The sequence below is a fragment of the Thamnophis sirtalis genome, unplaced genomic scaffold, assembly GCF_051295495.1.
Source record: "Thamnophis sirtalis isolate CommonGarterSnake01/CBP01778 unplaced genomic scaffold, rThaSir2_p1.2 scaffold_3, whole genome shotgun sequence".
NCBI lineage: Eukaryota > Metazoa > Chordata > Lepidosauria > Squamata > Natricidae > Thamnophis > Thamnophis sirtalis.
Window position 1 is genome coordinate 177,624,665 of NW_028261383.1, and position 14,500 is coordinate 177,639,164.

Genomic DNA, 14,500 nt, shown 5'->3' on the forward strand with positions numbered 1-14,500 from the left:
AAGAAGCTGATGAAACTGTTGATGACATACTCAGCTGCTGTAAAAAAATCACGCAGACTGATTATAAATTGCGGCACAATTCAGTAGCACAAATGATCCATTGGAATTTGTGCAAAAATTATAATATTAAAACAGCAACAAACTGGTGGGAACATCAGCCTAAAAAAGTCACCGAAAATCAGATGGTCAAGATCTTGTGGGATTTCTGTATACAAACGGACAAAATAGTGGCGCATAATACACCAGACATCACACTGATTGAGAAAAATAAGGTCACAATCATAGACATCGCAATACCAGGTGATAGCAGGGTCGCTGAGAAGGAACATGAAAAAATCGCAAAATACCAGGACTTAAAAATTGAAATTCAATGACTATGGCACAAACCAGCAGTGGTAATTCCAGTGGTAATTGGCACACTGGGTGCTATTCCAAAAGCACTGGAATTACATTTAAAACAGTTAAAAATTGGCAAAATCACCATCAGTCAAATGCAAAAAGCCGCACTGCTTGGATCTGCACGCATATTACGAAAATACGTTACGACGTCCTAGGCCCCTGGGTGGGGCCCGACTAGTAACCAATGCCAAATCCGGCGAAACAACTGGCCGCTGTGATACAATTGTATAATAATAATAATATAACCAACAGAGTCATACAAGACAAATAAATAAGAGTTAGGAAAAATTTAAATCTAAATTGAATGGTGGAAATACAATCAAGGCCATAAATACCTGGGCAATACCAGTTATAAGATACACAGCTGGTATAGTTAACGGGACACAAGCGGATTTGGACATTTTGGACCGAAAAACCAGGAAACTAATGACAATGCACTACAGTTTACATCCACGTGGTGATACTGATAGACTACCTGCCCCGAAAATCAGGTGGCAGAGGATTATTACAAGTGAAACAAATAGTTGAAGAAGAAAAACATGCACTGGCTGATTATTTAAAAGAAAGTCAAGAACAAAAATCTACTGAAGGCCCAACGGACGAAACAAGAATACAGAAAAAGATGTGATAAAATCAAGAATCGAGAGTTGGCAGAATAAAGCATTGCCAATTTCTGGAAAAAATAAAAGATAGGGTGGACAGTGAACAAACTTGGTTATGGTTAACAACTGGTACATTAAAGAAAGAAACAGAGTCACTAATCCTGGCTGCGCAAGAACAAGCTATCCGCACAAATGCCATCAAGGCCAAAATCGAAAAATCCTCTGATGATGCCAAATGCAGACTTTGCAAAGAAGCTGATAAAACTGTTGATCACATTCTCAGCTGCTGTAAAAAAATCGCACAGACTGATTATAAATTGCGGCACAATTCAGTAGCACAAATGATCCATTGGAATTTGTGCAAAAATTATAATATTAAAACAGCAACAAACTGGTGGGAACATCAGCCTGAAAAAGTCACCGAAAATCAGATGGTCAAGATCTTATGGGATTTTCGCATACAAACGGACAAAATACTGGCACATAATACACCAGACATCACACTGGTTGAGAAAAATAAGGTCACAATCATAGACATCGCAATACCAGGTGATAGCAGGGTTGCTGAGAAGGAACATGAAAAAATTGCAAAATACCAGGACTTAAAAATTGAAATTCAACGACTATGGCACAAACCAGCAGTGGTAATTCCAGTGGTAATCGGCACACTGGGTGCTATTCCAAAAGCACTGGAATTACATTTAAAACAGTTAAAAATTGACAAAATCACCACCAGTCAAATGCAAAAAGCCGCACTGCTTGGAACTGCACGCATATTACGAAAATACGTTACGACTTCCTAGGCCCCTGGGTGGGGCCCGACTAGTAACCAATGCCAAATCCGGTGAAACAACTGGCCGCTGTGATACAATTGTATAATAATAAATAAGTTAGATACAATTAAAATTTTGATTATTAGGGGAAAATGTTATGATATAGGATGTATTCAAATAAAAGAGTGATAAGAACGACAACGTATATACAGATATGGGTATAACATAAGGAAACTGGATGTAAACTTTAAATAGTGATTTGGAAAGGAGAATTAGAAAACTTTGTTATTAAATATTATGGATGTTTAGCTAGAATAGGACATAAGGAATTAGTGTTAGTGGAGGATTTTAGAAATAGCAATTGAAAGGCCAGTATGTGGTTTATTTATTTAATTTTGGCATATTTTATGATGGACACTTAAACAATTATAGTCAAATGAAAATGGAGATATGATGATGATGACATATATGAATATTTGAGTTAAATTAATATGAATTATGTTTGTTGACTGTGGAAGAGAGGCACGAAAGTCTTTTTGTAACCAACTGATACACTTTATATAGCATGTAAAGAAGGATGTTGTATTTGTTTTAAATTAAAAATTAAATTTTTTTTTTAAAAAAAGAATCTGGGGTCCCTCCCCACTTGAATGGAAGTATCATGAGAGGGATCTGACATGCTGCCCCCCTTCAAAAGAAATGAGGGGATTTCCTGTAAGAGAGAACAGAAAGATGAATGTCACAGAGAGTTAACTCAGTTTGTTAGGATACTTCAAGTGAAACTTTCTCAGTAATGCAGGGGCCCCTAGCTACCCACTCATTTTGTGAGTGGGGTCAATGTCTCCAGGAGACTAGTTGAACACTGGTAGGTACGGGAGCCAAGGGTCTCTTTGATTTCAAAGTGTTGTTCCCCTTCAGCCATCATAGGGATCAGAGGAACGTTTTCTTGGGGCCTAAAATGGGATGTAATTTTGGGTTTCCATGGGCTGCAGTGAAAAACTGGGTGGACCTGTCTAAGTGTGTCTTGGGGAGTAGTAATTCCACCATTACTGGGTTGATGATTCTAGTGATTGGGAAAGGCCCTATGAATTTGGGTCCCAATTTCTTTGAGGGTTGTAAGGATTGCAGGGATTTTGTGGACAGGTAAACCTTATCACCTACTTTAAATGGCTTTGGTTCTGTCCTCCTTCTGTCAGCTTGGGCCTCATTCAGAGCTAGCCTCACTACTGGCCGGGTGTTTTGTAGTTGTTGTATCCACTCCTTAAGTGAGGGTGTGGTTGGTTCCTCTACTGGTAATTCTGGCATTGGGATGAAGTCCTGGCCAGTGGCAACTCGAAATGGGGTGAGCCCAGTGCTGGAGTACATACAGAGTTATTATAGGCAACTTCTGAAAAAGGCAGGAGGTCAGTCCAGCTATCTTGTTCATAGAGAATAAAGCATCTTAAATATTGTTCCAGAGCAGAGTTCAATTTCTCTCCATTAGTCTGAGGATGATGACTAAAACGTAGGCCCTGGCCAGTTCTGAGCAGGTCCAAAAAGGCCTTCCAGAACTTTGAAGTAAATTAACCCACCCCACCCCCACCCCCGATCAAATATTATTTTTGTGGGGGCCCACGTAGCCGATATGGGCCATATCGCAGGAACAGCAGGAACAGTTTGGCAAGTGCCTTAGCAGTGGATTTTTTTGGCAAGGAATGAAGTTTGCCGGCTTGGAGAAAAGGTCTCATGACCCAGATAACAGTATCCCCTCCCCCCACCCCACTTTCAATTAACTCTAGAATAAAATCCATAGAGATCTCTTTCCAGGGTGCTGAAGGCTCAGCTACTGCTTATAAAAGACGAGGGCCTTTCCCTTGTTCCTCTTTGTTGCTGCACAGATAGGGCGACTGGCAAGATAGCTTCCAATGTCTTTCTTAAGAGATGCCCACCAGAATTACCTCTGGACAAGGTGTAAGGTTTTCATGAAGCTGAAGTGACCAGGCAGTTTGGAGTCGTGGCATGTTTGCATGAGAGGAATTCTCTGACTAGCTGGGACATACAATTTTCCTCCCACCCAAGCCGAGTCATCTTTAATTAAACAGGTGTTTTTATGGAGTAGGAACTAGTCATCAGTTTGTAGGGCTTTTTTAAACGCCTGAGTGGTAGCATTGTCCGTTCGTGGTCCTTGTTTAGCTTGCACCCTGGTCATCACTTTGGCTGCCAGTTGAGAGGCTGGGAGCAGCAGGGGTTTGATATGACTTCACATTTCCCACTATTAAACAGGCCTTCGGAATAATGGATCCGCTAAAAGTTTTTTCCCCCCAGGGAAATATTTTAGATTCAAATTGAAACATTTGAAGTATTGAGCCCAGGGAACTGGTTTTGGGGAGAGTTTCCATGAGGGTTTTAGGGCCTCTGGGTTTTTATGATCAGTCCAGACTTCAAAAGGGATTTTATTCCCCTCTAGGAAATGCCTCCAAATAAGGAGAGCCCACTTCACTGCAAATGCCTCTGTCAGCATTCCAAGTATCAACTAGAATTAAATCAGAGTCCAAGGCAAAACGACCCTTAAAATTCCAATTTATAAATCAGACATTTTGGCATTGTGCTATGAAATCCCAATTCTGGAAGTTATATCAGAACCCCACCCAGTTAAAAGTTCGTGATCTTCTCCCCACACCCACAATCCATCACATGGTCCAATCTTCTTCTTCCATGCTAGCACCTACGCCCAGCTGCTTCCGGTCAGGTGCAAAGGTGCGGAGACAAAAGATGACCTTGAGCTTCTAGAAAGGAATTTTTTATTTTGAAAACAACACATTCTACCCCTTGCTATCCCCCCTCCCCCTTTAATGAGAGTGTGGCAGGCCAAAGATTCTTAAAGGAACCGCTGCAGGCCTGACAGCCTCCTTCTCCCAGATAGCCCTTCTCTGTTCAGTGTCGGTTGCTTTTTAGACATGGATCAGTGGTGGGATATGACCAGAACACCCCGGTACGAGTGTACCGGTGCCTGCTGGGAGCACCAGGTACCATTCTGGTGTGGTGCTCCAGAGGGCCCGCCCGCCCACTCTCCTTACTACTATATGAGCCGATCAGGGCTTTCTCACACGGTACCTGTGCAATGCTCCACCAAGCAACTGGAGCATCGTGGATAGTTAAGTATGCATGTGCATGCTGCGCATGTGCCGCACACATTTGCATGGTGGACACTGGGCCCCATTGCAACAGGATCCGTAATACACCACTGACATGTATGCACAGGGCTGCATTTGGACCTGCTTGTTTTCTTGGAGTAGGATGGCTCCGACTGCTACGCCACTGGCCTGTCTGCCTGTATGATGAACAGCTATTCTGGATCTGGGTGTTTCAGGCCTTGTTTGGCTGAGAACAATTGTTTCTGTCTATCAAACATTCCATGGTCCAGTTTATGGGCTGCTTTGTTTTCGGTTTATCTCCCCGCTTTGTTTTCAGTAAGTTAGTGATTGGGAGCGCAATTTGTGCAAATGTTGGGATAAATTGCAGGTAAAAATTTGCAAAGCCCAGGAAGCTTTGCAGGTGTGGGAGGGAGACCAGTCGATCATGGCTTGCACTTTCCCTGGGTCCATTTCCACGCTGTTGTGGGAAATTCCATACTTCAAGTAGTCAATTCTATCTTTGTGGAATTTACATTTGGAAAGTTTTGCATAAAGTTTTGCAGCACTGAGTTTGTTTAGGACTGTTCGGACAAGCTTCACGTGCTCGACTTTTGTCTCTGTGCATATTAAAATGTCATCTAAGTAAACCAGAACCCCTTTGTACAGGTGCTCATGGAACACCTCATTTATCAGTTGCATAAACATGGCAGGGGCGCCTTGTAATCTAAATGGGAGCACTTAATGAACACCCCAAAGGAGTGTTAAAAGTTGTTTTCCATCTGTCCCTTCCCTAATCCTGATTCGATAGTAAGCCTCTTTTAAGTCCAGTTTTGAAAAAAAAAATCCTTTGGAGAGGTGGGCTAACTTCTCTTTCATGAGGGGGAGGGGCACACATTGTCCACACTCAATAGTGTTAAAATTTCTATAATCTACACAAAAGTGCAAAGACCCATCTTTGTTCTCTCGGAATAGCACCCGGGTGGCAATTTTTGGTCGTATGGTTCGATGAAAACTGATGCCAGATTTTTATCTATGAAAGGTCTCAATTCCTCAAGTTCCCTGGGGGACACGCTAAACATTTTTGGGTTTGGTAGTTTGGCCCCTGGGAGGATCTCGATAGCACAGAGTGTGGGGGATGCTTGTTGGAGCCTTCTTCACTGAACACCTCAGCTAGGTCCTTGTACTCCCTGGGGATACCATGGTCTGGCATGGTCTTTCCTGCCATCATTGCTTCTTTGTTTGGGTCTCCCCCTCCAGTTCCTCCCAGTTCACCGCCAAGTTCTGGAGAGAGTTCCTGAGGTCCATTGGGTCCACACAAGGACTGAGCTCAGCATTTCATCCAAGCACGAACAGAGCAGCGGAGAGGGCCAATGCTATGGTGGAACAATACATCCGGTGTTATGTGGACTATCAGCAAGACAACTGGTCGGAATTGCTACCCTTCGCTGAAGAGGCACACAACACGGTCCACAGCAACACCAGATTAACTCCTTTCCAAATTACCAGTGGCATGAAATTCGTTCCCACGCCTGAGCTACCTAGAGAACCTCCCTCCTCCATGTCTCTGACTGAATGGAGGGACACGCTACAGAAAGGACGGGAGAATACGAAGAAAGCTCTAGTGGAAGCGGCAGAAGCATATAAGAAGCAAGCACTGATAAACACCGCTCGCTCCAACCCCGCTTTCGTGTGGGGGACAAAGTTTTCGTGTCTACCAAATACATAAGATTAAGAATGCCTAGCAAGAAATTTGGCCCAAATTTTCTAGCTCCATTCCCAATAGTGATGACAATTAACCAAGTTACAGTTCAACTCAGTCTACCCAGAATTCTAGGGAGGATTTACCCAGTATTTCATTGTAGCTTATTGAAGCCAGTAATTGGGTCCAGCATAAGTCTGTCCACCCAACCTCCCGCTCCTCCTGTAGTGATAGAAGGGGGAACACATTGTGAGGTGAAAAAAATAGTATAGGCTGAATAGGGGTCGCTTACAGTATTTAGTGCATTGGAAGGGGTACCCTTTGTCTGGAGCCACTTGGGTGAAAAGCTGGGACCTAAAAGCGGATAAGTTAGTAAAACAATTCCATGATAACTTTCCCGATAAGCAAAATTCATCATCAATTTCACCAAATTAGGACTATCAAATTTGTATTGCAAAGATTCTGGCTGCCACTAGATGGCAGCTCTTTGATGGAAGCCTTGTAATAAAGTACAAGAAGAAAGAAATAGCAGTAAGAGAGAACAGAAAGCTGCATTCAATATATTTATGGGAGAACCTAATGCATAATTTATGTTGTTGTTGTTGTTATATATATATAGGTATAACTTCTATATGTTTATGTGTTAGTGCGATTATTCTTTATAATTGTAAATAGTCCTTAATCATCCTATCGCTTACATGAATGTCGTTCTACCAGTTTTATTACCAATAGTGGCGCAACATGAATTAATCAAATCTTTTGCATTCACGGGGATTAACAGGGGCCCCAAGGAAACACTGTAGTTTCTCCAACATTTCTTAACCCAGCATCTAAACATCTAAACGTATCACTAAAAGTGTACCTGGAACGCAAATTATTATATGCCCCATGAAGCTTATAAAGCGTAATATATAACTTATATATACTTTTCTGAAGATGAAATATTCAAAGGCACCAGGCTTTTTTCCCTTCCAGCTACAGATAATAGGGTTGAACATTATACCTAAAGCAATAAACACGTAGATGACTCCCGTCTCTCTCCATTCATCCTATCACAGAACGATCTGGTAGAATAAATAGGAAATTGCTGCAAAATTCCTGCCAACCCATCGCTCTCCTCTTCAAGCATCAGTTTGTTCCCACGACAACTTTGTACATATAATCCTTAATTTGCAACCACAACTGAGCCCAAACTTTCTGTGGCTAAGCAAGGCGGTCGCTAAAAGAGGTCATAAAATTCTCGCATTTTATGACCTTTTTTGACACGGCCGTTAAGCAAATCACTGCAGTTGCTACGTGAATCGTGCCGACATTAAGCAAATCTTGATTCCCCATTGACTTTGCTTGTTGGCAGGGAAGGTCACAAGTGGTAATCGCATGATCCCACGAGATTTCAGGTAATCCCTGATTTACAACAGTTCATTTAGAGACAGTTTGGAGTTACAACAGCACTGAAAAAAGTAATTTATGACTCTTTGTCACACTTACGACCATTGCAGCATCCTCATAGTCACATGATCAAAATTCAGTGCTGTAACTGACTCATATTTATGACTGTTGCAGTGTCCTAGGCTCATGTGATCCTTTTTACAACTTTCTGACAAAAAAGTCAATGGAGAAGCTTGTTAGTAACTTAATAACTGCAGTGATTTACTTAACTGTGTCCAAAAATTCATAAAATGGGGCAAAATTCAGTTAACAACTATCTTGCTTAGCAACAGAAATTTTGGGCTCAATTGTGGCCATAATTTGAGGACTAGCTGTATAGTGTCATAAATACATATCAGTAGCCAAGCACCCAAATTTTGAATGCATGATTTATGGGAGACTGCTGTAAGTGTGAAAACTGACCATCAGTTCACTTTTTCTGTCACATGGGAACTAAACAAATGGCTGCATTCTTGAAGCCCTCAACCTATATCTCACTTTTACAATCTCACAATGAGGCCACGGTGGCTCACGTGGTCACACGCTGGGTCTGCTAAGGCCGACAGTTCAGCGGCTCGAGTGAATAAACCACAGAGAGATTAAAAAAGGAGCCTTCCCTGGTTGCATACTGGCATTCAGGCACCCTGTGGGTAAAGATAACACGGCCAAAAAAATTTCCTTTCACAGAGGCAGGCAGGCAGGCAGGCAGGCAGGCAGGCAGGCACCTGGGTGATCCCTGGCTAGCATGTAGCCTATGCTAAATAAATAAATAAAAGTCTCAAAGTTGTTTCCTGTTGTATTATTTCTTTTCCTGGCCTTCCTGGTCAATATGGCTCATTTGCAATATTGGTCAAATTCAACCATAGGACCTGTACATTAAGTTGCACACAGTGTTGTTGCTTATTAACCCAGCACCACAATTACATATTATTGCAATTTGTCTAGTTCCTACATAGGATCTTCCTCTAGTACAAGAACAATCGTAGCAGAAATTTAGAGAATGCTGACACTTTCAGTACTTTATGATTTAGTAGGGAAGAAATGTCTGAAAAAATTCACAAGGTTTGAAAAACCAACTGTCTGTCTACCATACAGATAAGATGACATTCGTATTTCTATTAATTATTTTTTTTTAAAAAAGGTACTGGCCCACACAATATCAAGACGTGTCTCAACATGCTGAAAAAGATACTGGTAAATCACAACAAGGACAGTTTTTGATAGTGCTGGAACAGATTTATATTAGTTATTTTAGTTCACCGTTCATCAACCAAAATAATACATTTTATAAAAGACTGTTGCAACAGTAAATAAGTAACTATCATTAGAAAAGCAGGTGATATTATCAAGCAAAAACAAGACATGTATTATAATTAAATTCCAACTGAAAGCTTTCTAGCTAATCAGGTGACATTGGTTGTTGGGTGACTGTATGGTGACTGTATGGTGAAATATTCTCTATCGTGACTCGTCTTATAAACAAGTATCTTGAATGATGCTGCATTGGTGGGTGGAGAATGCAGGCTTATAAAAACAGCTTTACTTGGAGGTTAGCCCCATTGATATCACTGCAATTTACTGCCAAGTAGTACTGCAGACCAAGATCTACTCCTCTGAAACAGAAAGACCAAAAATATCCCAGGCTCACAGAGAAAAATAAGGCTATGATTCATCCCAGGAAATGAGATGCATAATTTGAGATCTAAATTTTGCTTTGACAGTTGTTTTACTAAAATTAATAGTGATCCTTCTACTTGCATCTTTTCTAGGGAAGATAAAGGCAAATAAACTCCCAAGCAGCATATAGGAGAAATCATAAAAAATCAGGAAGAGACATGAAAAAGGTATTATAGAAGGGAAGGTGTGTGTGGTGTGTGGTGTGTGTGTGTGTGTGTACATATACATATCCACACACACACACAATACATACACATATATGCATACATGTGTGTGTGTGTGTGTGTGTAAACACATAATATACATAACATATGTATGTATGTACGTACACACACACACACACACCCCAGTCTCTACCTCTCAGCTACCGTACCACAATATTAACAGGTTGAAAGGATAAACCAATTAGGCAATAAGATTCAACAGCCCGACTAATAAGGCGCGTTAGATTAGCCGAGGGGTCCCTTCGCCCCCCCCCCCCACCCCCGGTACTCACGGGGACTCGGTCGGGGTATTTCTTTCGGATCTTCTCGCCTTCCTTCTTCCTGTACTCAAAGGGATGGTCCTCCTTGTACTGGAACTTCATGGCGTGGGAAGATGCGGGGAGCGTCTCCGGCGGTTCTCCTTATTCGACTCTTCCGAGGCCGTTAAGGACCGCGAGGAGAAGACGCAGCCGCCGGAAAGGGCCGCTTGTCGGAGGGATCCGCTCGCTTCGAGGACCAGCTGATCGAAGGATCCACAGTAAACACGCAGGGCCGGAGACAGGCGTCGTGACGTCACTCCGGGCCAAACCAGCCCCGCCTCCCCCGCCTCCCCCGCAGCCTCTGCGCCACTTCAACCTGCGGGGGGGGGGGAAAGACGAGCAGCGATTTCGCCTTTGAGACGGTTCCTCAGAAGCCTTTGCAGGTGGAAAGGCCAGACTGAGATGGCTTGTGTCGTTTCTTTTAAACTCTGCAAATCGTTCTGCGTTTCATGGGAATAATAGAAGAAGTAAGAAAATGTTGGCTCCAATAAAGAAATGCAATTTTACCTGGGACCTAATCAGGAAGTTCTTTATTTACTCGTTCTGTACAACGACTTTAGATTATGTCCTAAACATACTATTAAAATATGAACTAATTAGAAATCAGTGAATAGAATCAAAATATTTCAATCCACATTACAGGTAAAAATAAAAAAAATTAGAATATCGTGCAAAAGTTCATTTATTTCAGTAATGCAACTTAAAAGGTGAAACTAATATATGAGATAGACTCATTACATGCAAAGCAAGATCGTTCAAGCCGTGATTTGTCATCATTGTGATGATTATGGCGTACAGCTCATGAAAACCCCAAATCCACCATCTCAGAAAATTAGAATATTACATGCAATTAATAAAACAAGGATTGCACATAGAACAATATCGGACCTCTGAAAAGTATAAGCATGCATATGTACTCAGTATTTGGTTTGGGCCCCTTTTGCAGCAATTATTGCCTCAATGCGGCGTGGCATGGAAGCTATCAGCCTGTGGCCCTGCTGAGGTGTTACGGAAGACCAGGGTGCTTCAATAGCGGCCTTCAGCTCTTCTGCATTGTTCGGTCTCATGTCTCTCATCTTTCTCTTGGCAATGCCCCATGGATTCTCTATGGGGTTCAGGTCAGGCGAGTTTGCTGGCCAATCAAGCACAGTAATCCCACGGTCATTGAACCAGATGTTGGTGCTTTTGGCAGTGTGGGCAGCTGGAGAATGAAGTCAGCATCCCCATAAAGCTCGTCTGCGGAAGGAAGCATGAAGTGCTCCAAAATCTCCTGGTAGACGGCTGCGTTGACCCTGGTCTTAATGAAGTACAGTGGTCCAAAGTCCTGTTGCTCAGTGGTCCAAAGTCCTCCTTTCTGATGAGAGCATCATCATTTGGAAACCAAGGACCCAGAGTATGGAGGGAGAATGGAGAGGCCAATCAAGCACAGGAATCCCACGGTCATTGAACCAGTTTTTGGTGCTTTTGGCAAAAGTTGCTCTCATCAGAAAAGATGTCTTGGGCCAAGACAAGTATCTAGATAGCTCTATTCATAGGCAACACAAATATTGCAGGCAGAAATCTATTCAAGGCAGGATATTTTGAAACTCCTTGTAGAGAAGTCTGAACAAAGGCAGAATGGTAGGATTAGAAGCAGCTCCCCTCACTCAAGATCCAAAGCCGGACAAAAGCTATTAAGACACAATAGGAATTGCCCAACTCTCTTTCAGAACAAAAGCCCCTTCGTTTCATGACTGCAGAGCGATCCAGACTCCCCCTGGGAGCTCAGATAAACAATAAGCCAGAGATTGACCAAATTAGCTCAGACAAGCACCCAGGATTTGCATTTCCTCTTTTGCCTATAGAGCCAACTATGACCCCTACATGACCCCACAGGAATCTGACAATAGCCAATAGAACATTAAGGAACATGTTCTTGCACAGGAAGCTCACATACAAAACCCCAAAGAAGATATAAAAGCCACCCACTCTCAACTCCATTTTCTCTGCTGCCCAGAGCCACAAACCTACATGGTTCTGTTTCATCAATAAACCATCTTTCCAATCAGCTTCCGGTGTCTTCCTCCCAGCTTGGAACTGAACCAGACGGATATTTTTTCCCCACAAGGGCAAAGATGTCAGGCCTGCAGCCATATTCCTTTTGGATCTCTTGGCCTGCTACACTTTCTATTATTCTACTACGCCTTTTCTATTGTGGGAAAATGGGAGGGGGATTGTATGGAATTAAATGCTATGTAGCCAAAATAAAATTCCTTTCTAGAAAGCCAAGGTCATCATCCTTTGTCTCTGCGTCTCTGCACCTGGCTGGAACTGGATGGGTGGAAGCTGCCAGCATGGCAGTGAGAGATTGGGCCATGGGAAGCTTTCAGATTCGGGTTTTCTCAGATGTGCCCACATGGCTCTCTTAATAAATTGGAAGCTTAATTTAATTTATTAGATTTATAGGCCGCCCAATCCCGGAGGACTTTGAGCAATACTTTGCCTTGGACTCCGATTTCATTTTTGATGCTATTTGGAACCCTGACAGTCCATTTACAAATCTAGGAACCAATCAATGTCACCCTTTAAAGGGAAGTGTCAGTACAATGGTAATGCTTGGCCACCTTGATACCTGATGCTCTGAGGTTTGCCTGCCTTTCCAGGCATCAAAAAAGGACATTCTGCTTATTCTGCAATTACTATACATCTGATCATAATTGTCACTACTATCACATTTGTTTATTTGTATTCTTCATATATATACACACACACACATTCTCCAGACATTGTGCAATGAGTACACCAGCCAGTTTAGAATAACATTGTATGCATCTAAATATGATACTTTATATAAAAATGATTCACAAGGGTACTGCCCTATGAGCTTTTATATCATAATTATTGTCCCTTGTTCATTACATTGAGAACTAGATGTAAAAATCTTCAATTTGTGTTCTTTTACTAATTTCCTATCTATTTTGACCTGTATGTGTGTTCTGTCTTCCACTGTACTGCTCCGTTAGGCTTTTTTTTCCTTTTTGCTTGCTTGAAGGGAAAATTGCTCCTTCATTTAGGAAGTGCTACATATACTGTAAATATTTCTTTTTTTTATCTTAATGATAAAATAAAGAAACATAAAGATAAGTCAATTGATTTGATTTGATTATATTTATATGCCAACTTTCTAGCTGACGCCCTCTCCCGCATGCCTCAGTACAAATGCAGATGGGAGCATGTAGTGGGTGTCATCATTCCCTCTCCTCAGACAGCTGCCCGAGGGACCACCAGACAGCAACACCATGACCGGCAAAAGAGGGATCCTGGACTCCTAGTGGACAACCATTTAAATATTGAAGTTATGGTGGAATAATTAGTAATTCTTAAAATATTAAATAACAGTATTTAGTAGAGGATAACAAATACATGGCACAAATAAATGTTGTTATGTTTAAATGAATTAATGGGGGAAATGATCAAGGATTACGAAAAGAGAATAGTATTGTTGAATTTGGAATATTAGGACTATACATACTAATTTGTATTATTGTTAGCATTGTTTAAAAAATACTTGACACAGTCAATGCACTGTCCACAAAATATGTATGTTTATATGGAATTTTTTTTAAAAAAATGGCAAAAAAACACCAGTCATGAATTTAAATCTTTGTGATTTTGTTTGTGTGAAGCCCACTAATCTAAATGGATGTATTTGTTGGAAAAGAAGAAAATAAAAACATTGCATGGGAACTGTTGTGATAACCCCAAAACTATTTTTGAAAGCGAATGATGTTCTCTGGAGTATATTTTAGGTATGAAAGTAGTAGATCTAGAAGAGGGGTGTCAAACTCAATTACACTGGGGGCCGCATCAGGGTTGTGTTTGATCTCAGGAGGCAGGGGTGGGCGTGGCTGGGGTGAGTGTGGCCAGCTGAACTCGTGTCGGGGGCACCTGTGGGGGGCCCAGCACTCTGCCAGCAAAAACAGGCTCCTGAGCTCCGTTTTCAGCTGCAACAGCCTCCCGCAACCCTCTGCCAGCAGAAACAGAGCTCAGGAGGAGCTCTTACCCGTGGCCCCTGAAAGCTCCGTTTCAACTGGCAGGGGCACTGCGGGATAGTCCTTCTCTATTTCTAGGGTGGCCTCGTGGGCCAGATCGAAGCACCCCACAGGCCAGATCTGGCCACCGGGCCTTGAGTTTGACACCCCTGATCTAGAAGAAAAAGATGTACTTCAGAAACATGTTTTAAATTTCTGCAAACTTGTTCCTTGATGCATGATGTTGACAAATATATATATATATATGTGCATGAG

The 14,500-nt window shown here is 42.0% G+C and overlaps 1 protein-coding gene across 1 annotated transcript in view; it reads right to left on the minus strand.

Annotated features, from left to right (window-relative positions):
• GABARAPL1 (GABA type A receptor associated protein like 1) overlaps nucleotides 1-10,436 on the minus strand; it is a 40,840-nt gene extending 30,404 nt beyond the window's left edge. Inside the window, exon 1 of the mRNA XM_087711105.1 lies at nucleotides 10,188-10,436. Within this exon, the coding sequence (XP_087567231.1) occupies nucleotides 10,188-10,277 (90 nt within the window). The 5' untranslated portion in view covers nucleotides 10,278-10,436. The remainder of the gene's footprint in view (nucleotides 1-10,187) is intronic.
• Nucleotides 10,437-14,500: the final 4,064 nt, after the last annotated feature.